The sequence below is a fragment of the Nerophis ophidion genome, linkage group LG26 (assembly GCF_033978795.1).
Source record: "Nerophis ophidion isolate RoL-2023_Sa linkage group LG26, RoL_Noph_v1.0, whole genome shotgun sequence".
Taxonomy (NCBI): domain Eukaryota; kingdom Metazoa; phylum Chordata; class Actinopteri; order Syngnathiformes; family Syngnathidae; genus Nerophis; species Nerophis ophidion.
In genome coordinates, this window is record NC_084636.1 from 12,117,243 (window position 1) to 12,142,808 (window position 25,566).

Below are 25,566 nucleotides of genomic sequence, written 5' to 3' on the forward strand. Positions count from 1 at the left end.
CACCAGGTGGCAGTATGTCCAAAGATTTATTAATTTATATATATATATATATATATATATATATATATATATATATATATATATATATATATATATATATATATATATATATATCTATATTAACAAATGTATATATGTAATAATCAATCAACAGAAAACATACTAAGTAAATGGAGCGTGGCAAAAACTCTAGAGTGTATGGTGTTAGTCTAAGTGTGTTAATTAACTGAAGTGTGTTTTACCCAAGTGTTGACAAAAGAGAACGCGGAAGTCCGTGGGGCAGGCAGAGGGTTCAGGTCAAACGAGCGAGGAGTCGAGGTACAAAGGAGGCAGTCAGAATCCAGAGGGAGATCCAGGGAAAAGAGTGAGACGCACAGCTCACCTTGCGGGCGACGGAGGATTCTGTGGGGACACGGGAGAAGACACTGAGAACACGTAGAGGTACAGGGCACAGGGCACAGGGCACAGGGCACAGGGCACAGGGCACAGGGCACAGGGAGAGCAGGTTTGCATAAAGCAGGGTGATTGCTTACGGTACGCATTTGGAACTAAGTTCCCGCACGGATCCCTGTGTCCACTGGTCTTTTATGCTGCTCATCGTCAGTCACAGGTGTGTCCTGCAGCCGGCTGCGGCGGAGAGTGGGCGCGGTCCGCTTGATGAATGCGGGGGCGTGTCTGGAGTGCGCTGTCGGCGGGTCCTCTGGTTGGACTCGCAGAGGAGAGAGACGCAGAATGCGCATGTCCCACAACAGTATCCCCCCCCCCTATGGACAGATTCCAGATGTCCTAGAATCTGAACACCCCCAAAAGCAGGAACAAAAATCAAGGGAGGGTGGAGGGGTGAACTGGTGGTGGGTCGCCAGCCCAAGTGTCTCAGAAGCCATCGGGGACAAGTCTGGTGGCGGCGTCGGGTGGACCGCCGCTGCGGCCGGCGAAGTGGACGACCAAAGAACGGTCGACGTCTTGGCCGTCGGTAAGGCGGGCGGGAATGGTTCCCTGGTGCGGGCCGCCGGACACGAGGAGGTGGACGGCACTGTAGTGAGGACCGCCGGACACAAGGAGGTGGGCGGCGCCGTGCTGCAGCCCGCCGGACACGAGGAGATGGCTGAGGAGTTGAAGCCAGTGCTACTGGCTGAGGGGCGGGGGTCAGGGCCAGCCTAGGTATGGGTGCTAGCTCACAGGCTAGCCTGGGGACAGGTGCTAGCTCAGGGGCTTGCCAAGGGGCTGGTGCTAGCTCGGGGGCTAGCTCGGGGACTGCCGCTGGCTCGGGGGCTAGCTCGGGGACTGGGGCTAGCTCGGGGGCTGGCTCGGGAACTGACGCTACCTCGGGGGCTGGCTCGGGAACTGACGCTAGCTCGGGGGCTGGCTCGGGGACTGACGCTAGCTCGGGGGCTGGCTCGGGGACTGACACTAGCTCGGGGGCTGACGCTAGCTCGGGGGCTGGCTCGGGGACTGACGCTAGCTCGGGGGCTAGCTCGGGGACTGGCGCTAGCTCGGGGGCTAGCTCGGGGGCTAGCTCGGGGACTGGCGCTAGCTCGGGCGCTAGCTTCGGGACAGGTACTAGCTCGGAGGCTAGCCAGGGGACTGGTGGCTGCGGCTGGGAAAAACGGAAGATAGGTGGGATATCTCGGGCAGGGGGAAGTCTGTCTGGTTGCAGCTGTGCTACCACATTAGCACAGCCACCAGTACAAAAATGAAAAACAGATGGTATAGGTATGGCAGGGGTTTGCCTGGCTGGGTGTAGATGCGCCACCACATCAGCACAGTCACCAGCACTATCCCCCCCTTCCGAACGCGGATGCCAAACGCCTCCAGCTGACTGAGGAATTGTCACTAAGGGTGGGAGGTGGGTGGCCAGGCGCCGGGCAAATTCATCCCTCCCCGTATTGAAATTAAACAGTCCCTTGACGGAGTGTTGAGGACTATAAAAATTGTCCATGGTGGAGGAAAAAGACATCGTGACAGGGGCAAAAAGGAAGGAGGAAAGTTGAGAAAACCAAAAAAAACAAACAAAAAGTCACTGGGACAGAGCTAAAGTCACTGGGGGCTATGAAAACAACAACAACAACAAAAAAATACTGTGCCGTCAGGTCCTACTATTTAATTTTTCTGGCGGGAACTTACTGTTATGGTTTACTAAGGAGGACGTGACGGCAAACGGACACCAGGTGGCAGTATGTCCAAAGATTTATTAATATAGATATATATATATATATCTATATTAACAAATGTATATATGTAATAATCAATCAACAGAAAACATACTAAGTAAATGGAGCGTGGCAAAAACTCTAGAGTGTATGGTGTTAGTCTAAGTGTGTAAATTAACTGAAGTGTGTTTTACCCAAGTGTTGACAAAAGAGAACGCGGAAGTCCGTGGGGCAGGCAGAGGGTTCAGGTCAAACGAGCGAGGAGTCGAGGTACAAAGGAGGCAGTCAGAATCCAGAGGGAGATCCAGGGAAAAGAGTGAGACGCACAGCTCACCTTGCGGGCGACGGAGGATTCTGTGGGGACACGGGAGAAGACACTGAGAACACGTAGAGGTACAGGGCACAGGGAGAGCAGGTTTGCATAAAGCAGGGTGATTGCTTACGGTACGCATTTGGAACTAAGTTCCCGCCCGGATCCCTGTGTCCACTGGTCTTTTATGCTGCTCATCGTCAGTCACAGGTGTGTCCTGCAGCCGGCTGCGGCGGAGAGTGGGCGCGGTCCGCTTGATGAATGCGGGGGCGTGTCTGGAGTGCGCTGTCGGCGGGTCCTCTGGTTGGACTCGCAGCGGAGAGAGACGCAGAATGCGCATGTCCCACAACAACTTGGTTTGAATACATTCTACACATACAAATATTTGCAGTCCCACACTATTACAATGTTCCCCTAAAACAATAATATGTGGGTATTTTGTGTAAAACATGACCCAGTTGAATTGAAATATTGATACTTTTGATACATACAGTATGTAATACAGTAAAAACTCTCATATTTGTGACTCTCAAGCAGGTAAAGCAACCTTGAAAACAGTGTAATATAGTGATTCCCAAATACTGTGCCCTCAAATGCGTCACAATAAATCATTCTATAAATGCCTAATTGGTATAAAAATTAATAATACCTACAATTAAAGTATTTTTGTTCATTTATTTATGCTGGCAGTGTCAAACTTGTTTTCATTAAGGACCACATGGCAATTATGGCTGAACTAATAGTGAATAATATATCTAGATCTAAATTGCCTTATAATATTACGCAATTATGTATTAATTATGTATACATTTTACACACTGTAAAAAAAATGTCTGCAGATTTCACAGCAAAAAACTGACAGTTCAGTTTCCAAAATGTTACAGCAAAATTAATGGTTTATATGTGATGGTCCAGAGTGGTAAAAATATTAAAATCTAATACAGTTGTTGCTTAAAACCAATAAAAATTGTTAATATAAATTAGGGCTGGGCAACGATTCAAAATGTTAATCAAAGTTAATCGCACTATTTCTCCGATTAAATGCAATAAACTGCATTTTATACGCAAAGCCCAATAATGAATTCAAAAGTAGTGTGTAGTGCACCTTTAGTGGAATATTCTCCCACATGAACAAAAGCGCCAAAACATTCGTTGTGCAAACACAATTTAAAATCAGTCCTTGTTAAACAGTAGCAATTAAATAGCATATTTTATGAAAATCAACTCAAAAAATGTAAATACAAACATTTAAGCTTATTGCCACTGCCAGGGTATTAAAGTTATCCTGTTTGTTATGGAAAATAAATATAATCTACATACAAATCTCTGAGCCACAATCATAACATCTGAACAGGCAATTTCTGAGGTAACAGCAGAAACATTTTTTTTTTAATCAGGGATCTTATGTTTAAAAAACCTATATTATAGGTAGTGGGCTGTTTTAGGGAATTTTTGATCAAATTATCCGTAGTAGCAATATTAATAGTGTTGTGTTTATTCTGCGTAGTGCACTTAAAATAATTATGACCATATCTAGGAATTGATATGATGGGAATTTTCCGATTGTTTGCTTGGTGCTTTGATAAACTGAACGCATATACATGGTACTATTTGTGATGTTATGAGCCAGGGAATAAAAGAACTACCCTACCCAGCATGCAACAGGAGTGACGAGCATGCGCGGTAGCCCGGTATAGGTTGTGTGTCGCCATGACGGCATCTTGTATGTTGTGATATGCACGCTCTGAAAGCAAACGTTAAGAACTCAGCCAATACTCCTCGTCTGCATTATTCATAAATAGACAGACAACACATATACTCCGCTGCTTCACAGGCAGCTGGATGTAGACGGCAAAGTATTCCCATGCTAGCTAGCCGGTCTAGCAAGCACGCGTCATTCAGTCCAAAACGGCCCGATCTATCCACATTCAGAATTGTCTGGCGGTCGTAAGTGATCCCGGAGTGACCACGCTGTAAGCCAGCCATGAAATTTGCAGAATTGTCCGGTATTTTTGCCAAATGTTCCATCTTTACCAAGAGCCCCTCGACGCCGAAGCTTATCCGGGCGACGCCATCTTGTTAAGAAAAGGCGTTAACAAAATAAAAGCATGTAAATAACATACGCAAATGTGCGATAAAATAATTGTCGCCGTCAATAGATTGATGAGTTAACTCGTAATTAACGCATTAATTTGCCCACTCCTAATATAAATATTAAGAACCAAATGTAGTGAGAGCAGCTGTCGAAAATAAGGAAAGATGATTAACCGGTTCACAATTTATTAAAATACAATAAAAACAGTCACGTGGTCGATGCTAAAATACCAGATGGTACAAATGTGATGGGCGAGGGGCCAACAGGCGTGTGGGTATCTTGGCTCCGCCCCCTTCCACGGCATCCTCACACAAATAAATAAATGGGTTGTACTTGTATAGCGCTTTTCTACCTTCAAGGTACTCAAAGCGCTTTGACACTACTTCCACATTTACCCATTCACACACACATTCACACACTGATGGAGGGAGCTGCCATGCAAGGCGCCAACCAGCACCCATCAGGAGCAAGGGTGAAGTGTCTTGCTCAGGACACAACGGACGCGACGAGGTTGGTACTAGGTGGGGATTGAACCAGGGACCCTCGGGTTGCGCACGGCCACTCTTCCACTGCGCCACGCCGTCCAGGGTTTCCCCTGCCTTTGCTTTAGTTCCGCGTCAAAGTGTTGGGGCACTCCCACTCTCCTCGCCAGTCTCGGTCACTCGCGGGACCTACGTGACCGCACCCGTCCCGCTCCATCTCTTGGTCGCTCCGGGGGTCTCCGCAGGTCTCTGGGTCCAAATCGCCCCGTGTCCACAGAACCACACAGCCATCGTACGACGCACGAGCCCGCAAGCCCACAGCCAAAGGCAGTTGGGTGTCCCCACAGCTCCACAACAGTACGGCACTTACTTGGGCGGCAGAGTTTCCTCTGCCCCTGCCTGTTGTGGACGTCTTGTGGTTTGTTCAGGTGTTGTGCCGAATTATGCACCCCCGCCGTAAAATGCACCCCCTGGCGGGAGCGCGCTTACGTCACTCGGTTGCGTCACCCGTCTCGAAAAGTAGCTAAACTCGGCTAAAATCGCCTCTTTCGGCATAAAAATGTACATAACAAGGTGAATAATCCAAGTTGTCTTTACTTTGGATGTTGCGTCACATTCGGTCTGCATCTTCCTCCGCTGCGGTTCCACCCAGAGGGCCCGCTGACAGCGCACCCGGACACGCCCCCGCGCTCGTCAAGTGGACCGCGCCCACTCTCCGCCGCAGCTGGCCGCAGTCCACACCTGTGACTGATGACGTGAGCTGCTTAAAGGACCAGTGGACCCAGGGATCCTGGCGGGAACTTAGTTCTCTGTTGAAGTACAGTAAGCGATCATCCTGCGTTATGCAAATCCTGTTTTCCTTGTGTTCAGTCTCTCCGTGGTTCTCAGTGTCTTTTCCCGTGTCCCCGCAGAACTCTCCGTCACCTGCAAAGTGAGCTGTGCATCTCACTCTTCCCCGGATCTCCTTCGTCCTCGGATTGCTTCCTTCGTCCCTCGACTCCTTGCTTCCTTCCACGGACTACCCTGCCTGTCTTGCCCTTATTGGACTGCATCGCGTCTCTCAACACGCACCTCCACACTTTGGTAAGACACTCCAGTTAATCTATACACACATAGTCTTACAACACACACTCTTGGGTTTTTGACACGCACATCATTCTCTAGTTTATTAGCATTGTTATTATTATTATATTTAGTATTATATATATATATATATATATATATATATATATTTTTTTTTTTTTTTTCTTTTTTACTTCATATAAGAATAAATCTTTGGACATTACTGCCATCTGGTGTCCGTTTGCCGTCACGTCCTTAGTAAACCATAACATTGGATGTATTAATGGATGGATTAATTGTGATTCTTCAATGATTTCGTCGTCATTCAGGTGGGTACATCGCCTCTTTCGGCATAAAAAAAGTACATAAGGTGAAATAATCCAAGTTGTGTTTACTTTGGATTTATTAATGGATGGATTAATTGTGAGCCTTTAATGATTTCGCCACCATTCAGATAAGGCGAAAACAATAACCATGTAATATAGGAATATTTGCTGTCCCGAAAATGTATTGAAGTATTGTATTAAAGAATATATACACCAAAGTAAGCCTCTATATGTACTTTTTTAGAGACATCAAGGAGAACGAATGTTTGCTGCTTCACTCGACGTGATCCAATACATGTATTTTAAAAATGACATTTTCTTTAACTATAAGAAGCTCATGGGTGGATGGATGAATACATTAATAAATGAATGCATCTGATACCTATCGTTGTTTTGGTTTTAAGAATTTTCAAACTGAACATTCACAAATAACTTTACCAAAAGTACCCGAAGTACCAGAGATGGAGTTATGGTGGGGGTGCATTTTCAGTGAAGAGTTGATTCCAGCTGCCTGAACATCTATCTATCTCTGGCTAGCATGGTCGTAGAGACATGAAACTCACCCTGGTGACTCATCCTTACCCCCCCCCCCCCTGTATACTGTGAAAACCATGTGATGATTGGACCTCCACAGGCGGAGTTAGGGGGGGGGTGCTTTTTCAGGCAGCACCAACAGCTCACCTGCCGGAAAATGCACCCCCTATCTATCTCTGGCTAGGTTGCTCGTAAAGACATGAAACTCACCCTAGTAACTCATCCTTACCGCCCCTGTATACTGTGAAAACCATGTGATGATTGGACCTCCACAGGCGGAGTTAGGGGGGGGGTGCTTTTTCAGGCAGCACCAACAGCTCACCTGCCGGAAAATGCACCCCCTATCTATCTCTGGCTAGGATGCTCGTAGAAACATGAAACTCACCCTAGTAACTCATCCTTACCCCCCCTGTATACTGTGGAAACCATGTGATGATTGGACCTCCACAGGCGGAGTTAGGGGGGGGGGTGCTTTTTCAGGCAGCACCAACAGCTCACCTGCCGGAAAATGCACCCCCTATCTATCTCTGGCTAAGTTGCTCGTAGAGACATGAAACTCACCCTGGTGACTCATCCTTACCCCCCCTGTATACTGTGAAAACCATGTGATGATTGGACCTCCACAGGCGGAGTTAGGGGGGGGGTGCTTTTTCAGGCAGCACCAATAGCCCACCTGCCGGGAAATGCATGTTTTTCCCCTCTAAACTCTCTCCCTTTGTTTATAATGCCAATTTTCTGCTGGATTTAGTCTCACGGGCCGAAACCGGCCCCTGGATTTTATTCATTTTTTGAATTTTTGGGACATGGGGGACTTGTGGGACTCCATCCCAGGTACGATTTTTGAACATTTGGAGGACTTTTGCCTACTTTCCCAACTTTCCCCACCCACTTCCAGTGTGACTTTGCGGTGTGCGCTATGGACATGCTGGGCATCCCTTGACTCGGGTGGCCAGCTGCGGGACTTGTGTGACTGATTTTTTAAAACTTTGAGGACTTTTGCCTACTTTCCCAGCTTTTCCCCCACTTCCAGTCAGTTGTGGTGTATCGCTATACATGGGCTATTATTAGGAAGAGGCGTTTATTTGGTAATATACAGTGTGTATATATATATATATATATATATATATATATATATATATATATATATATATATATATATTACACACACACACACATTGTGGTATGTATACACATATATATATATATATATATATATATATATATATATATATATATATGTGTATATATATATAGACATACATGTGTAGATATATCAAATTCTAAAATTTAAAAACGTGCAATTCAAAATACAATCAACTTCTAAAATATAAAAACATGCAAATAAAACTATAATCAAATCCTACAATATAAAAACCTGCAATTTAAAATCCACAGCAATAAAACACTATAAAACTTGCATGGCAATGAAACAAACAAAAAAATAAAATCCCCTACTTGTGTCCCATCACATTTACAGCCTATAAATGGAAAAGGAAAAACAGTAACACTGTTTGAGTAACACAACAGTTTTGTAATATATAATAAGTCAGTCATTATTAACATAGTGAGATGAAGAATATCTTATTTTCAATAAGGTTGAAGGTCTTTCTCATAATTATTCTTCTTTGTACTTTGAACAACCTCTCAAACTGGATCATATCAGTACAATGTTTAACTTCTTTACTTAATCCATTCCATAATTGAATTCCACATACTGACATACCAAAGTTTCTAAGTGTTGTACGTGTTTTAAATTAGATTGTCCTCTAAGGTTATATTTCTCCTCTTTAGTTGGGAAGAATTGTGGTACATTCTTTGGTAGCAGGTTATATAGTTTGCTTTGTACATCATTTTAGCTGTTTGCAATTTTACCAAATGACCGAACTTTAAAATGTTTGACTTAAAAAATAAAGTGTTTGTATGTTCTCTTTATCCAACATGATGTATCAGTCTAATTGATCTTTTTTGTAACACAGTTAAGGAATGTAGCGCATGTTTGTAGTTATTTCCCCATATATAGCTTGGTTGGTAGCCGTGTCCTTGGGCAAGACACTTTATCCACCTGCTCCCAGTGCCACCCACGCTGGTTTAAATCTAAAAATTAGATATTGGGTTTCACTATGTAAAGCGCTTTGAGGCATTAGAGAAAAAGCACTATATAAATATACTTTACTTTATTCATTATTTAAATGTTTTTTGACACCTTATGTTGTATATTTTGTATATGACGGGTTCAAATCCATAACATGGAAGATCTTGTTTTTGTTTCTCCCCGATCATAGTTCACTGACTACATTTGTATATGAGCGAAAACTAAATGGGACCAAGGATAGCTCAATGGTTAAGACTGCGGCCTCCCATGCAATACTACTGGGTTCCAATCCATAACTAGGAAGATCTTCTCTTATGTTTTGCCTCGGTCATAGTTCACTGATTACATTTGTATATGAGCGAAAACCAGATGTAAGTGGTACCCAGGATAGCTCAATGGTTAAGACTGCTGTCTCTCACGCAGCGCAACTGGGTTCAAATCCATAACTAGGAATATCTTCTTTTTGTTTCTCCTCGATCATAGTTCACTGAATACATTTGCATATGAGCGAAAATAAATTAACTAGGACCAAGAATAGCTCAATGGTTCAGACTGCTGCCTCTCATGCAGTACTACTGGGTTCAAATCCATAACTAGGAAGATCTTGTCTTATGTTTCGCCTCGGTCATAGTTCACTGATTACATTAGTATATGAGCGAAAACCAAAAGTTAGCGGTACCCAGGGTAGCTCAATGGTTGAGACTGCTGCCTCTCACGCAGTACACTTGGGTTCAAATCCATAACTAGGAAGATCTTGTTTTTGTTTCTCTTCGATCATAGTTCACCGATTACATTTGTATATGAGCGAGAACAAGACTGATGGGATCAAGAATAGCTCAATGGTTAAGACTCCTACCTCCAATGCAGCACTACTGGGTTCAAATCCATAACTAGGAACATCTTGTTTTTTGTTTCGCCTCGGTCATAGTTCACTGATTACATTTGTATATGGGCGAAAACCAAGGGTCAGCGGGAACCAGGATAGCTCATTGGTTGAGACTGCTACCTCTCACGCAGAATAACTGGGTTCAAAACCATGACTAGGAACATCTTGTTTTTTGTTTCTCCTCAATCATAGTTCACTGATTACATTTGTATATGAGCGAAAACCAAGCCTTAATGGGACCCAGGATAGCTCAATGGTCAACACTGCGGCCTCCTAATACAGGGGTAGTGAGTTCAAACCCCATACATGGAATCAGTAATTTGACTGTATGGTGTCAAAACGATATACACTGCGGGGTGTTTCTTCTCCCCCACACAGACTAATGTTATGTGCTAGTTGTTTGAGTAACGTACAGTTGAAAAATTAAGTCAACACTAAAGATAATAATAATCAAAAATAAATAGTCCAATAGTCAATGATGACACCTTAGGGGTTACCTGTGTGTGTGTGTGTGTGTGTGTGTGTGTGTGAGAATGAGCGAGTGAGTGTAATTCCTCAGGTGGGTGGGAATAGGAGTAAAAAGTTAATAAAAAAACAGCGTTGACTAATGACCTCTCCTGGGTACAATTTAAAATAAAATAGTTACATTTTAATTGGATAAAAAAAAAGTTTGTTATATAATTATTTTAACATTACATGGGAGACAGGCAGTTTTGTAAATTACATGTTGACGCAACCAGGATTCAAACCCTGTACCCTTCAACTTGAGTCAACAGTCTTAACCACTGGGCTACCCTGGATCTTGTAGAAGGAAGTTTTTTTCATATACACTCCTGGCTCAGTAAAGTATGATGAGGTAGAATGAAATACCATCAAGCAGAGTGGGGTTCAAACCCTGTACCTTTCAATCCGAGTCAGCAGTCTTAACCTCTGGTCTATCCTGGACACTGTGACGACAAGATTGCGTTCCATACACAAATGTAATCGAGGACTCCTGGTTCAGTAAAGTAAGATGAGATTGAAAAAAGCACAGTCCTCTATTGTGGGGATTGAACCCAATACCTCTGATTCCAAGTCAGCAGTCTTAACCACTAGGCTCTCCTTGGTCTTGAGGAGAGTTGTTTTCTTTCCATACAGAAATCATATGTACGACCCTTGGCTGACTAAAGTTTGATGAGTTGTAAGAAAATACTGTCAACAGGAGTGGGGTTCGAAACCAGTACCTTATGTTCTAATTCAACAGTCTTAACCACTGGGCTATGATCAGTCTTGTGAAGATAAGATTTTAGTCCATGCACAAATGTCATTGAGGACTCCTGGCTCAGTAAAGTATGATCAAGTGGAACAAAATACTGTCAGTTAGATCCGTGTTTGAATCCAATACCTTTAATCCCAAGTCAGCAGTCTGGAATCTGGGACTCTTGGCTCAGTAAAGTATAATAGAGGTGGAACAATTTACTGATCACTGAAAAATCACTGATTTAATTTCCCACCTTGCCTCATTGAATATGAATCTCCCACTTTGAGGCACTTAATAAGCACAAAAACTTAAATCTGCAAGAGCGTCTGGTCTGGCAAAAATGTGCATATTTTCGAAATTTCTAAATTGACTCTCTAGAATTGTCATGGATGCATGGGGTTCTGGGTATTTGTAATGTTGCGTTTATGTTGTCTTACAGTGAGGATGTTCTCCCGAAATGTGTTTGTCATTCGATACCCAATCCTGATCCACTGTGTACTCATATGGACCTTTATTAGCACATTACGCCAACAACGTAACGAGTATGATTTTTTTTTTTTTTTTGTCATGAAAAAATTAAAATAATAAACGTGAATCCACTGTGAACTCATAAGGACCTTTATTAGCACATTGCGCCAACAACATAACATGAGAATAACATCAAAGTCTCTGGTAACTTCCTCTCTGCCCATTGCATAAATAAAAAAAATCACGTGGAAAAATATGTAAATGACAAGAACCAGCAATTCCACACTACTGTCATTATGAATGTTATTTTTCAACAGCTAAAATAAAGTTTTCAGTTTGACCTGTCAGATAAGCCTCCTGCATATTTGTGTGTCCGAGTCGACTCACTAGCTCTCCTCCTCTCCCTCACCTCCCTCTGCCCAAACCCGCTCTGATTTTCGTTGCTATGGTAACGTTTACATGCCTTCAAAATAAGATGCAACATTAAAATCGAATAGAAAGTGCATGAGATATTTAACTCACCGTAACGCTAAATCAATGGGAGCCCTGAGCTTGTTTCTCTGCAAGGAGACGCTCCCAACTGGGGGTACTGGGAGACAAAGACACCCGAAGTGTGTTGCTTATGTCCAGTCTGCTACGTTGTTTTGTTTTGGTGGCTGTCACTGCAGAAAATCCCGCTTCACACAGATAGGATGTTGGAAATGGCAACAGTGTTTTCAGTTCTGTGGTGGCGACCTCGGAGTATTCTGTCATGACTTTAATCAAGAAAACAAGTAGAGTTTTTGTCTAAAATACACTTTTAAAGGCCGACTGTAAAGAGATTTTCTATGTGTCATACTTGATCATTTCGCGATATTGCCATATTTTTGCTGAAAGGATTTAGTGGAGAAAATCGACGATAAATTTCGCCACTTTTGGTACTTCCTGAAAAAGCCTCGCTTTTACCGGAAGTCGCAGACGATGACGTCGCAAGTGTGGGGGCTCCTCACATATTCACATGGATTTTAATGGGAGCCTCCGACAAAAACAGTTATTCGGACCGAGAAAACGACAATTTCCCCATTAATTGGAGCGAGGATGAAAGATTTGTGTTTGAGGAAATTGATAGCGACGGACTAGAAAAAAAACAAGCAAAAAAAACGCGATAGCTTTGGGACGTATTTCGATGTTTTTAAACACATTTACTAGGATAATTAGGCGACTTTTTAACCACAATTTTCTCACCGAAACCTGCTGGTTGACATTCGGTTGCGATCCATGTCTGCTTGACCGCTCTGATCCATAGTAAAGTTTCAGCTCCGGGAATTTTAAACAAGGAATCACCGTGTCACATGGGGGTCGCATTTTTATGCGGGATTGTTCTCCCGGAATGCAAAACGGACGGCTCCGGAACCAAGACATGTGGTAGGAAATTATTTATTTACAGTAACTCATAAAACTCATACGACAAAAAAAAGCGGATGTGTGCCGGTCGCACGTAGAAGCTGAGGCTAAACACAAGACTAACGTGGTCAAAACACTGGCAAAAACTCGAGACTAGGCAGAAAACTCACGTAAAACAAGTTGCATGCAGCAAACGCAATGAAGGCAGAACGAGTGAGAACAAAGATAGGCTTAAAGGGGAACATTATCACAATTTCAAAAGGGTTAAAAACAATAAAAATCAGTTCCCAGTGGCTTGTTTTATTTTTCGAAGTTTTTGTCAAAATTTTACACCTCCCGGAATATCCCTAAAAAAAGCTTTAAAGTTCTTGATTTTCGCTATTTGCGATGCGACTGTCCATTTCCCTGTGACGTCATACAGGGCTGCCAATACAAACAACATGGCGGTTACCACAGCATGGCTGCCTTATGACTAATAAGGACGCCATGCTATGGGCCTCTTCATTAGGTACACCCACGCTATGGCCAAATAGCGTCAATAGCTATTCGCTCAATAGCTTCAATTTCTTCTTCAATTTCGTTTTCGCTATCTGCCTCCATACTCCGACCATCTGTTTCAATACATGCGTAATCTGTTGAATCGCTGAAATCCGAGTCTGAATCCGAGCTAATGTCGCTATATCTTGCTGTGGTAACCGCCATGTTGTTTGTATTGGCAGCCCTGTATGACGTCACAGGGAAATGGACAGTCGCATCGCAAATAGCGAAAATCAAGAACTTTAAAGCTTTTTTTAGGGATATTCCAGGACCGGTAAAATTTTGAAAAAAACGTCAAAAAATACAACAAGCCACTTGGAACTGATTTTTATTGTTTTTAACCCTTTTGAAATTGTGATAATCTTCCCCTTTAAAGCAGACGACTTTTACCTGTGTGTGTGCGTAGCGCTCATACTTCCTAAAAACGCGTGACGTCCTGTGTACACGTCATCATTACACAACGTTTTCAAGACAAAACTCCGCGGGAAATTTAAAATTGTAATTTAGTAAACTAAAAAAGCCGTATTGGCATGTGTTGCAATGTTAATATTTCATCATTGTTATACAAACTATCAGACTACGTGGTGGGTAGTAGTGGGTTTCAGTAAGCCTTTGAGGATGCCGTCATTTGCGATCTCCAGCATTTGATCTTCTTGACAAATGGGTCGCGGATCCATTCCTTGGCAGTTCGTGGGTCTTTTGAAGTTGGGAAGTGCCCACTAATCCGGTTCAATTTTAAATGCAGCTACTTTATCTGCCAATTTAAATACAGTTGTCATTTTTCCCTGAAGTGACAGATTGAGTTCATTGAGCAAGCTGAATATGTCGCATAGGTAAGCCAGTTTGGCGACCCATTCCTCGTCACTGAAATGTTCTGCCAGAGGTAACTTCTTTTCTGAGAGGAATCTTTGCAGTGGCTCTCGTAATTCGAATACTTTGGCCAGTGATTTCCCACGGGATAACCCTCTTATTTCTGTGTATAAGAGAAGGTGTCTGTGCTCCACGTCCATCTCCTCACAAAGCTGAGCAAACAGGCGCGAGTTAAGTACGTGTGCTTTAATGTGGTTAATAACTTTAACGCTATGTAATAAAACTAGCTGTAGAATGATCAATAATGGATACATCTCAGGGACAATACCTCGATTAAGAGGCCTAAAACAAGGGTGCCCTTGGTCTCCATACTTATTTATTATTGCTATGGAAATATTGCCGATTAAAGTTAGATTGAGTGTTTACGGACTGTATCCCTGCAGACTGTATTGATCTATATCAGTGGTTCTTAACCTTGTTGGAGGTACCGAACCCCACCAGTTTCTTGTACGCATTCACCGAACCCTTCTTTAGTGAAAAATAAAATGTGTTTGTTTTTCTCAAATTCAAGATAAAGTCCATCCATTTTCTACCGCTTATTCCCTTTTTTTATATGTTTTGGTAGCACTTTATTATGGAGAACATATACATATACATAAGTAACATAGACTTAATTTAGAGTTATTTGGACCTTAGGGGAACATATTCTAAGTAACATAGACGTAATTTAGAGTTATTTGGACCTTAGGGAAACATATTTTAAGCAATAAAGACTTAATTTAGAGTTATTTGGACACTAGGGGAACATATTCTAAGTAATAAAGACTTAATTTGGAGTTATTTGGACACTAGGTGAACATATTCTAAGTAATAAAAACTTAATTTAGAGTTATTTGGACCTTAGGGGAACATATTCTATGTAACAACGACTCAATTTAGAGTTATTTGGACACTAGGGGAACATATTCTAAGTAACATAGACTTAAGTTAGAGTTATTTGGACCTTAGGGAAACATATTTTAAGCAATAAAGACTTAATTTAGAGTTATTTGGACCTCAGGGGAACATATTCTAAGTAATAAAGACTTAATTTAGAGTTATTTGGACACTAGGGGAACATATTCTATGTAACAACGACTCAATTTAGAGTTATTTGGACACTAGGGGTACATATTCTAACTAATAAAGACTTAATTTAGAGTTATTTGGACACTAGGAGAACATATTCTAAGTAAAAACGACTAAATTTAGAGTTATTTGGACACTAGGGTGACCGGAACGTGCACACATAGGGCCCTATGGGTGCTTGAGCCCCTGCCCTCTTTTGCTTTGTCTTAAAAAGTGCCCTCTGCCTGTGTGTGTTTTTGTTGTTGATTTTTTTCTTTAAACAGCATTAATAAATTCCTGTTAGGGATGTAAAAAAACAAAACAAAAACAAAAAACAGCGCTACAAAAACTCCACGTTTTCTTGTAATACCGGCTTGTTTGAGTCTGCGCTTCCGCTAGAGAGAGAGAGAGAGGGCGAGTGAGTGAGTGAGTGAGTGAGTGAGAGAGAGAGACGTGACAGTGAAGCAGCTTGAACCTGTGAGTTATGGTCTAGTCGCCGTCCACTTATCCGGCATCTAATATGGGTAATATTTCAGAAAAACGCTGTATTATTCTATTATTCAATGTGTCAGCTTCTGTTTTTGCCGGACGTGGGAGCACGGTGCATCAATTGAGCACGGCACATCAATTCCGCACAGGGCACAGCGGATCGTGCCGGACAGGAAGTAGTGTGCAAAATACAAAATAAAACACGGGGTTAATTTTCAAAATAAAATGCACTGTGTTTACGGCAGATCACATTTCTCTCATAGTAGAGGTTTCGATATAAAGTTGTATTGCGTTTCAGTTGTTTAGTCTGAGCATTAAGTGAGAAAGACCATAAGTTACAACTTGATGGTGTTTTCATCAAGTTAAGGGAAGAAGGACAGATTTTCACATTGAAGTTTTTTCCATTTGGATATTTTTTTTTTTTTTTTGAAGTTCATGTTGCACTGTTCAATGTTCATTATTCAAGTGCTTATCTTTAACAATAAATAGCCTAATAATAAACCAGTGTTTTGTTGCTTTTCATGTCTTTCAAGCCTATGATATTGTGAATTAACTCATTATGACAATAATTTGTTGACACAAAAGAAATGGCAATCACTTTTACCTACAAAGGACACACAGCTTAGTAGTTAGCTTCCTATTAGCAAATTTAATTTTACAATAATTTCCATATTGTGTAAAGGATAAAAAAAAAATGTCCTGCCCTTTTCTGACTTTGAGCCCCAGCCCCTCTATAATCATGTGCAGGTCCCTGCTAGGAGAACATATTCTATGTAACAACGACTCAATTTAGAGTTATTTGGACACTAGGGGAACATATTCTAAGTAATAAAGACTTATTTTAGAGTTATTTGGACACTAGGGGAATATTTTCTATGTAACAACGACTCAATTTAGAGTTATTTGGACACTAGGGGAACATATTCTATGTAACAACGACTCAGTTTAGAGTTACTCGGACACTATGGGTACATATTCTAAGTAATAAAGACTTAATTTAGAGTTATTTGGACAATAGGAGAACATATTCTAAGTAAAAACGACTCAATTTAGAGTTATTTGGACACTAGGGGAACATATTGTAATTAACAAAGCCTTAATTTAGAGTTATTTGGACACTAGGGGAACATATTGTAATTAACAAGGACTTAATTTAGAGTTATGTGGACACTAGGGGGAACATATTCTAAGTAATAAAGACTTAATTTAGAGTTATTTGGACACTAGGGGAACATATTCTATGTAACAACGACTCAATTAAGAGTTATTTGGACACTTGGGGTACATATTCTAACTAATAAAGACTTAATTTGGAGTTATTTGGACACTAGGGGAACATATTCTAACTAATAAAGACTTAATTTAGAGTTATTTGGTTAGGGTTGGGGTTGGTGTGAGAGGGTTAGGGTTATAATAAGGCCATGCCGAATAAGTACTTAATGAAGACTAGTTATGATCCAATATGTTACTAATTTGCATGCTAATAAGCAACTAATTAATGCTGAATATCTTCCCCGTACTGAAGTGTTACCATGTTTTTTTTTTACTGGTGCACAAAATGAACCGTGCATGAACATCACCTTGTTCAAACAACAAAACCAACACAGTGCATTAACTCACAACAAATTACACACATGCTAATCAGTCAGCTGTTGCCGGATCCGTAATACAGCGATAGGGAGAAGTTTGTATCTACACGATGAGTCGGGTGTGTTTTGACCTCCGCCGACCCCTGAGGACGACTCACCGAACCCCTAGGGTTCCATCGAACCCAGGTTAAGAACTACTGATCTATATTGATATGTGAATGAGTGTAAATGGGGGAGGGAGGTTTTTTTTGGGTTGGTGCACTAATTGTAAGTGAATCTTGTGTTTTTATGTTGATTTAATAAAAATTAAAAAAATTATTTAAAAAAATTAAAAATTCTTCTGCAGCCCGGTACCAATCGAGCCACGGCCCGGTACCGGTGGTTGGGCACCACTGATGTACAGTAAATGCTGAACTGCTCATACATGAAAGAGGTGAAATAGAACCTTCAGCTGTGATTGAGAAGATTGGACATCTCCATCCAGGACAGATCCCACTGTACCTCTGTCACATCCTGCTTGGTGGCAGGAAGCGCCGCCTCAGGAGATTCCTCGTTAGAAGGTGTCCAACAACTCTGGGTGTAGAGCATCTTGTACCTTTGTCATAATCAACAAAAGGGTCAGTGGTTCCTCAAATTTCTTTTATGTACTGTATATCAGGTGTCTAATGGTTCTAGTGAAGGCTGCATACAAAAACATTGAAAGATGAAAGAATGAAGGATGGCTGGCAAGTCCTCGGTGTGCCTTCTAAAATACTTGTAAGGCCATCACAGAATATAAAAGTCATTTTTTTTATACTGACTTCATATTCACATTCGTATTCCTTATACACTACTGCTTGCTTCTGGCCGGGCGACGTGAAGACTAACACTGGACCCGAGGAAGTGAACAACGTGGCCTACGTACAGCACAACCATGCTTACGCCATCTTTGCCCCGGGTCTGGCAGGGTGCTGACTTCATCGATGTCAGTCTGGTTTCGATGATGGGGCTATGGCTTCAACTTCCTTGAATCGGTACCCAACCAACTTGAATACAAATGGCCGGGCAGTTGTGACTCTAGGATCAATATGTCCAACTTTGGCAGAAACTACATCATACTACAAAGCTGTTTTCGCCGACCCAAGGCACTTCTGTCACACTACAGACGCTGAGATCATTATCCATGCGTTTGTTACGTCTCGCCTCGATTACTGTAACGTATTATTTTCGGGTCTCCCCATGTCTACCAAACAAGAAAGTTTGATCATATTACGCCTGTACTGGCTCACCTGCACTGGCTTCCTGTGCACTTAAGATGTGACTTTAAGGTTTTACTACTTACGTATAAAATACTACACGGTCTAGCTCCATCCTATCTTGCCGATTGTATTGTACCATATGTCCCGGCAAGAAATCTGCGTTCAAAGGACTCCGGCTTATTAGGGATTCCCAAAGCCCAAAAAAAGTCTGCGGGCTATAGAGGTAACAGTTCGAGATGCTACCTCAGTAGAAGCATTTAAGTCTCACCTTAAAACTCATTTGTATACTCTAGCCTTTAAATAGACTCCCTTTTTAGACCAGTTGATCTGCCGTTTCTTTTCTTTTTCTCCTATGTCCTACTCTCCCTTGTGAAGGGGGTCCGATCCGGTGGCCATGGATGACGTACTGGCTGTCCAGAGTCGAGACCCAGGATGAACCGCTTGTCCAGAGTCGGGACCCAGGATGGACCGCTCGCCTGTGTATCGGCTTGGGACATCCCTGCGCTGCTGATCCGCCTCCGCTTGGGATGGTTTCCTGCTGGTTCCGCTGTGAACGGGACTCTCGCTGCTGTGTTGGATCCGCTTTGGACTGGACTCCCGCGGCTGTGTTGGATCCATTATGGATTGAACTTTAACAGTATCATGTTAGACCCGCTCGACATCCATTGCTTTCGTCCTCTCCAAGGTTCTCATAGTCATCATTGTCACCGACGTCCCACTGGGTGTGAGTTTTCCTTGCCCTTATGTGGGCCTATCGAGGATGTCGTAGTGGTTTGTGTTGTGGTTTGTGCAGCCCTTTGAGACAGTAGTGACTTAGGGCTATACAAGTAAACATTGATTGATTGCTTAATTCTGTCGGGACTGGGGACACCCAGCCATCTGTCAATGCGGCGGTATTAGAGTAATTATGTATAAGTTATCATACAACTCTTATACTTAAAGGGCGTTGTTATGGTTATTATCAATTGTGCTGAAGTTGTACTTTTCTATCTGTGCAAGGGGAGAACTTGCAATCTTGGATTGGGAGTCGTCTCGTATCAGTGTATGTGTCCAGACCCAAGGGCGACAATCAAGTAGCTTGGCGCAGACTAAGCAGAGACAGGGCGATATCACGAGTGTCAGCACATTTCCATTTTTGAAATAATCATATATTCTGTCTAACAGGGGCTGATAAAATTACCCCCCTTCCTTCAGAAGCAGCCTCAGTGATGTAACCAGGGACCTCCCGAATAAATAGTGGAGCACGTGGGCTGTGCCTTCGAGCGTAGGTTGGAACTGTAACTGAGTGTACAGCCCAATACATCTCTCCTCAAGAGTAAAATGTAACTCTGTCTCTGCCTGACTCCTTGCTTCTAGTCTGTTTAATAGATGTCATCGGTGTTTGAACCTGACAGGCAGGCACATCGAGAAAACGATAGGAACTCTACAACAGGTAAGTGCCTCTCAATCGGCCACATTCTTGCCACTGTTGGCATGGCTTCTTTGCCGGTGTCTGAAGGACAACAGCGGATATGAAGTCGGAGTCTAGAAAGGAGAAGGCATAGGAAGATTCCTGGAAGCAGACACCTCATTGCATATTCATACATTGTGATATATGGCGCGTTCGGACAGCCCTGTGTAAGACGCCGTGTTAAATCCTACTAGGCACAGATAGCGCTCAGTCAGATTTTATTAGAATTGTATGCAATGGGGAATAAATACTTCTTATTTTAAGTCTATGCGTCGTGTCCTCTTTTAATATCTTTTGGCTCCAGATTAAACGAATGCATCGACAATGCTAACCCACAACCACAAAGGAACATAGCGATCATTAAATGTAAATACAAACATTTTAAGACACTAAATAACGTTTGTGTCTTATGGGACTGCAAAGCTAAATCAAGGCGATCTCCTTTTTGGACATTTTAACATGAGAAGGATTACACCTAAATGTGACTAAGTGCAACATTTACTGAATGAATCGAATTTGGATATTATGTGCATCTCTAAGACAAATTACATTCAAGTTATCCTGTGGCTGGTCTCAATGTCAATCCATCCATCCATCTTCTTCCGCTTATCTGAGGTTGGTCGTGGGGGGAGCAGCCTAAGAAATACTCTGCCTGGACAGACTATGAAGAAAATACAATAAAATAATATAGGATATAGGTTTTTTAAACATAAGATCATTGTCTCCCAAAACGTTGTTAGTTAATGATATCATCAGAGACAACAATCTTAACGTCATCGGTCTCAGTGAAACCTGGCTTAAACCAAACGACTTTTTTGCGCTAAATGAGGCATGTCCTCCTAACTTTACACATGCGCATATTGCCCGTCCGCTTAAAAGGGGTGGGGGGGTCGCACTAATATACAACGAAAATTTTAACCTTAGTCCTAACATAAATAATAAATATAAATCGTTTGAGGTGCTTACTATGAGGTCTGTCACACCGCTGCCTCTACACCTGGCTGTTATCTACCGCCCCCCAGGGCCCTGTTCGGACTTTATCAATGAATTCTCAGAGTTCGTTGCTGATCTAGTGACACACGCCGATAATATAATCATAATGGGGGACTTTAATATCGATATGAATACCCCATCGGACCCACCGTGCGTAGCGCTCCAGACTATAATTGATAGCTGTGGTCTCACACAAATAATAAATGAACCCACGCATCGCAACGGTAATACGATAGACCTAGTGCTTGTCAGGGGTATCACCGCTTCCAAAGTTACGATACTCCCGTATACTAAAGTATTGTCCGATCATTACCTTATAAAATTCGAGGTTCAGACGCATGTTCGTCAAACTAATAATAATAATAACTGCTATAGCAGCCGCAACATTAATACGGCCACAACGACAACTCTTGCTGACCTACTGCCCTCGGTAATGGCACCATTCCCAAAGTATGTGGGCTCTATTGATAACCTCACTAACAACTTTAACGACGCCCTGCGCGAAACCATTGATAACATAGCACCGCTAAAGTTAAAAAAGGCTCCAAAAAAGCGCACCCCGTGGTTTACAGAAGAAACTAAAGCTCAGAAATTATTATGCAGAAAGCTGGAACGCAAATGGCGCACGACTAAACTTGAGGTGCACCATCAAGCATTTAGTGATGGTTTAATAACTTATAAACGCATGCTTACCTTAGCTAAAGCTAATTATTACTCAAATCTCATCCACCGCAATAAAAACGATCCTAAATTTTTGTTTAGTACGGTAGCATCGCTAACCCAACAAGGCACTCCTTCCAGTAGCTCCACCCACTCAGCTGATGACTTTATGCAATTCTTTAGTAAGAAAATTGAAGTCATTAGAAAGGAGATTAAAGACAATGCGTCCCAGCTACAACGGGGTTCTATTAACACTGACACGATTGTATATACGGCGGATACTGCCCTCCAAAATAGTTTCTCTCGTTTTGAGGAAATAACATTAGAGGAATTGTTACAACGTGTAAATGGAATGAAACAAACAACATGTTTACTTGACCCTCTTCCTGGGAAACTGATCAAGGAGCTCTTTGTATTATTAGGTCCATCAGTGCTAAATATTATAAATTTATCACTTTCCTCGGGCACTGTTCCCCTAGCATTCAAAAAAGCGGTTATTCATCCTCTTCTTAAAAGACCTAACCTCGATCCTGACCTCATGGTAAACTACCGACCAGTGTCTCACCTTCCCTTTATTTCAAAAATCCTCGAAAAAATTGTTGTGGAGCAGTTAAATGAACACTTAGCGTCTAACAATCTATGTGAAACCTTTCAATCCGGTTTCAGGGCAAATCACTCGACGGAGACAGCCCTCGCAAAAATGACTAATGATCTATTGCTAACGATGGATTCTGATGCGTCATCTATGTTGCTGCTCCTCGATCTTAGCGCTGCTTTCGATACTGTCGATCATAATATTTTATTAGAACGTATCAAAACACGAATTGGTATGTCGGACTTAGCCCTGTCTTGGTTTAACTCTTACCTTACTGATAGGATGCAGTGTTTCTCCCATAACAATGTGACCTCGGACTACGTTAAGGTAACGTGTGGAGTTCCCCAGGGTTCGGTCCTTGGCCCTGCACTCTTCAGCATCTACATCCTGCCGCTAGGTGACATCATACGCAAATACGGTGTTAGCTTTCACTGTTATGCTGATGACACCCAACTCTACATGCCCCTAAAGCTGACCAACACGCCGGATTGTAGTCAGCTGGAGGCGTGTCTTAATGAAATTAAACAATGGATGTCCGCTAACTTTTTGCAACTCAACGCCAAAAAAACGGAAATGCTGATTATCGGTCCTGCTAGACACCGAACTCTATTTAATAATACAACTCTAACATTTGACAACCAAACAATTAAACAAGGCGACACGGTAATGAATCTGGGTATTATCTTCGACCCAACTCTCTCCTTTGAGGCACACATTAAAAGCGTTACTAAAACGGCCTTCTTTCATCTCCGCAATATCGCTAAAATTCGCTCCATTCTGTCCACTAAAGACGCTGAGATCATTATCCATGCATTTGTTACGTCTCGCCTCGATTACTGTAACGTATTATTTTCGGGTCTCCCCATGTCTAGCATTAAAAGATTACAGTTGGTACAAAATGCGGCTGCTAGACTTTTGACAAGAACAAGAAAGTTTGATCACATTACGCCTGTATTGGCTCACCTGCACTGGCTTCCTGTGCACTTAAGATGTGATTTTAAGGTTTTACTACTTACGTATAAAATAATACACGGTCTAGCTCCATCCTATCTTGCCGATTGTATTGTACCATATGTCCCGGCAAGAAATCTGCGTTCAAAGGACTCCGGCTTATTAGTGATCCCCAAAGCCCAAAAAAAGTCTGCGGGCTGTAGAGCTTTTTCATTTCGGGCTCCAGTACTCTGGAATGCCCTCCCGGTAACAGTTCGAGATGCTACCTCAGTAGAAGCATTTAAGTCTCACCTTAAAACTCATTTGTATGCTCTAGCCTTTAAATAGACTCCCTTTTCAGACCAGTTGATCTGCCGTTTCTTTTCTTTTTCTTCTATGTCCCACTCTCCTTTGTGGAGGGAGTCCGGTCCGATCCGGTGGCCATGTACTGCTCGCCTGTGTATCGGCTGGGGACATCTCTGCGCTGCTGATCAGCCTCCTCTTGGGATGGTTTCTTGCTGGCTCCACTGTGAACGGGACTCTCGCTGCTGTGTTGGATCCGCTTTGGACTGGACTCTCGCGACTGTGTTGGATCCATTATGGATTGATCTTTCACAGTATCATGTTCTCATAGTCATCATTGTCACCGACGTCCCACTGGGTCATTATTGTCATCGATGTCCCACTGGGTGTGAGTTTTCCTTGTCCTTATGTGGGCCTACTGAGGATGTCGTAGTGGTTTGTGCAGCCCTTTGAGACACTAGTGATTTAGGGCTATATAAGTAAACATTGATTGATTGATTGAAAAAAGAAAATTGCTGAAACCCAGCAAAGCACTCACGGGAAATGTGGAGCTGATGGTGTCCCCAAAGTAGTGCATATTAGTTTTAGCATCAAACAGCTCCTCCGTAGTCCAATGAAACGATAACAACATCACAAGGTAGAAAGAGGATCAACTTAAATAGTCTTAATTGCAAACAGAAAACAGGTGGGATGAAATGCTTTGGGACAGAAAGAAAAAAGCCACGGGAAAACTAACTTGACTCTCGCCACATCCTTGTAGTCCGTTGAGCTCCACTCAAGGATCTGGGAGTTTTCAATAGGAGATGTACTTTAGAAGGTGGGGCCTTGTATAAAAAAATCATTGTATGTGATTGGATAAACCACTTTTCCGTTATCTCGAATGACGTGCTACTTCAACCACTCACATCGAAATCAACCCGTGACGCTGATGAGAGTGACACTGGGAAATCCAAACCCGGCCACCAATAAATGCCTTCAAAACTGTTCCCTGTCCATCTTTTAAAGAATGAATCGATAGATTCGACCAAACAGTTGCAATAGCAGAATCAATCGACGCAATCTATGAAATCCCTCCTGGCAATCCTGATTGGTTCATTATTTTTTACTATCTGGAAGGAGTTTGTAAAGCCTTTGAGCCCAGATCCTTGTGTGGAGCTCAGCGAACTGCAAGGGTCTGGCGGGAGTCAGGTTATGGGAAAACACCAACAAAACTGGAAGAGCCAACTAAATAAAAGCAGAGGACAGGAATTACGACCAAACACCAGAGAACACTAACAAAACCAGACATAAAGGCACCGCCTGGTGTAAGCAGCCGTGACAGGGAAGTCTTGTTTTGTTTTTTTCTGTCTTGTGATTTTCATGTTTTATTTTGAAAAGCAACTCCTCTTGTTTCAGATTACAGGCCCTTCCTCTTCTGTCACCAGTCTGAGGTCATCCCTGACCCTTGATTGTTTCCACCTGTTTCCCATTACCCTCATGTTCCATTTAAGCTCATGCCTCTCCTTGTTCTGTGCCAGATCGCCTCGAGCTTTCGTGTCAGTCTAGCGTCCAAGTTCATGTTCATGTCCAAGTCCAGGCCTTGCCTCTTCCCACGTCTACTCCCTTGGAACAAAGAATCTCACGCTGTAATTTTGAATTGAACTTTTTCTCCTCCTCAGAGCGACCTTTGTAATCTAGCCTTTGTTCAACCAAAGTTGTGAGTTTTGATTTTTTCTAATACCTTTTCTTCCTTGAGTGATTTTTTTGTTTACCTTTATTAGAGTAGAAATTGTTAGTCATTTTTGTTCTTCCTCCTGTTGGAGCGTTTTATATTAACTTTTCATAGCAGATACGACAC

The 25,566-nt window shown here is 42.4% G+C and overlaps 1 protein-coding gene across 9 annotated transcripts in view; it reads right to left on the bottom strand.

Moving 5' to 3' along the window:
- Positions 1–121: 121 nt before the first annotated feature.
- The window catches only part of LOC133543384 (uncharacterized), a 54,747-nt gene continuing 29,302 nt past the window's right edge, over positions 122–25,566 (bottom strand). For 5 of the 9 annotated variants that reach the window (XR_009804367.1, XR_009804366.1, XR_009804368.1 and 2 more), the window contains 2 exons: positions 534–2,504; positions 122–402 (listed from right to left, as the gene is read on the bottom strand). Coding sequence is in view for 3 of the 9 variants with exons in the window: in XM_061887921.1 (XP_061743905.1) it covers positions 18,008–18,155 (148 nt within the window). In the remaining 6 variants the exon portion in view is untranslated. Of the gene's footprint in view, positions 403–533; positions 2,505–11,779; positions 12,401–13,881; positions 18,156–25,566 lie in introns of those variants that run through there. The other 4 variants (XR_009804363.1, XM_061887922.1, XM_061887924.1 and 1 more) reach the window with 4 other exon arrangements.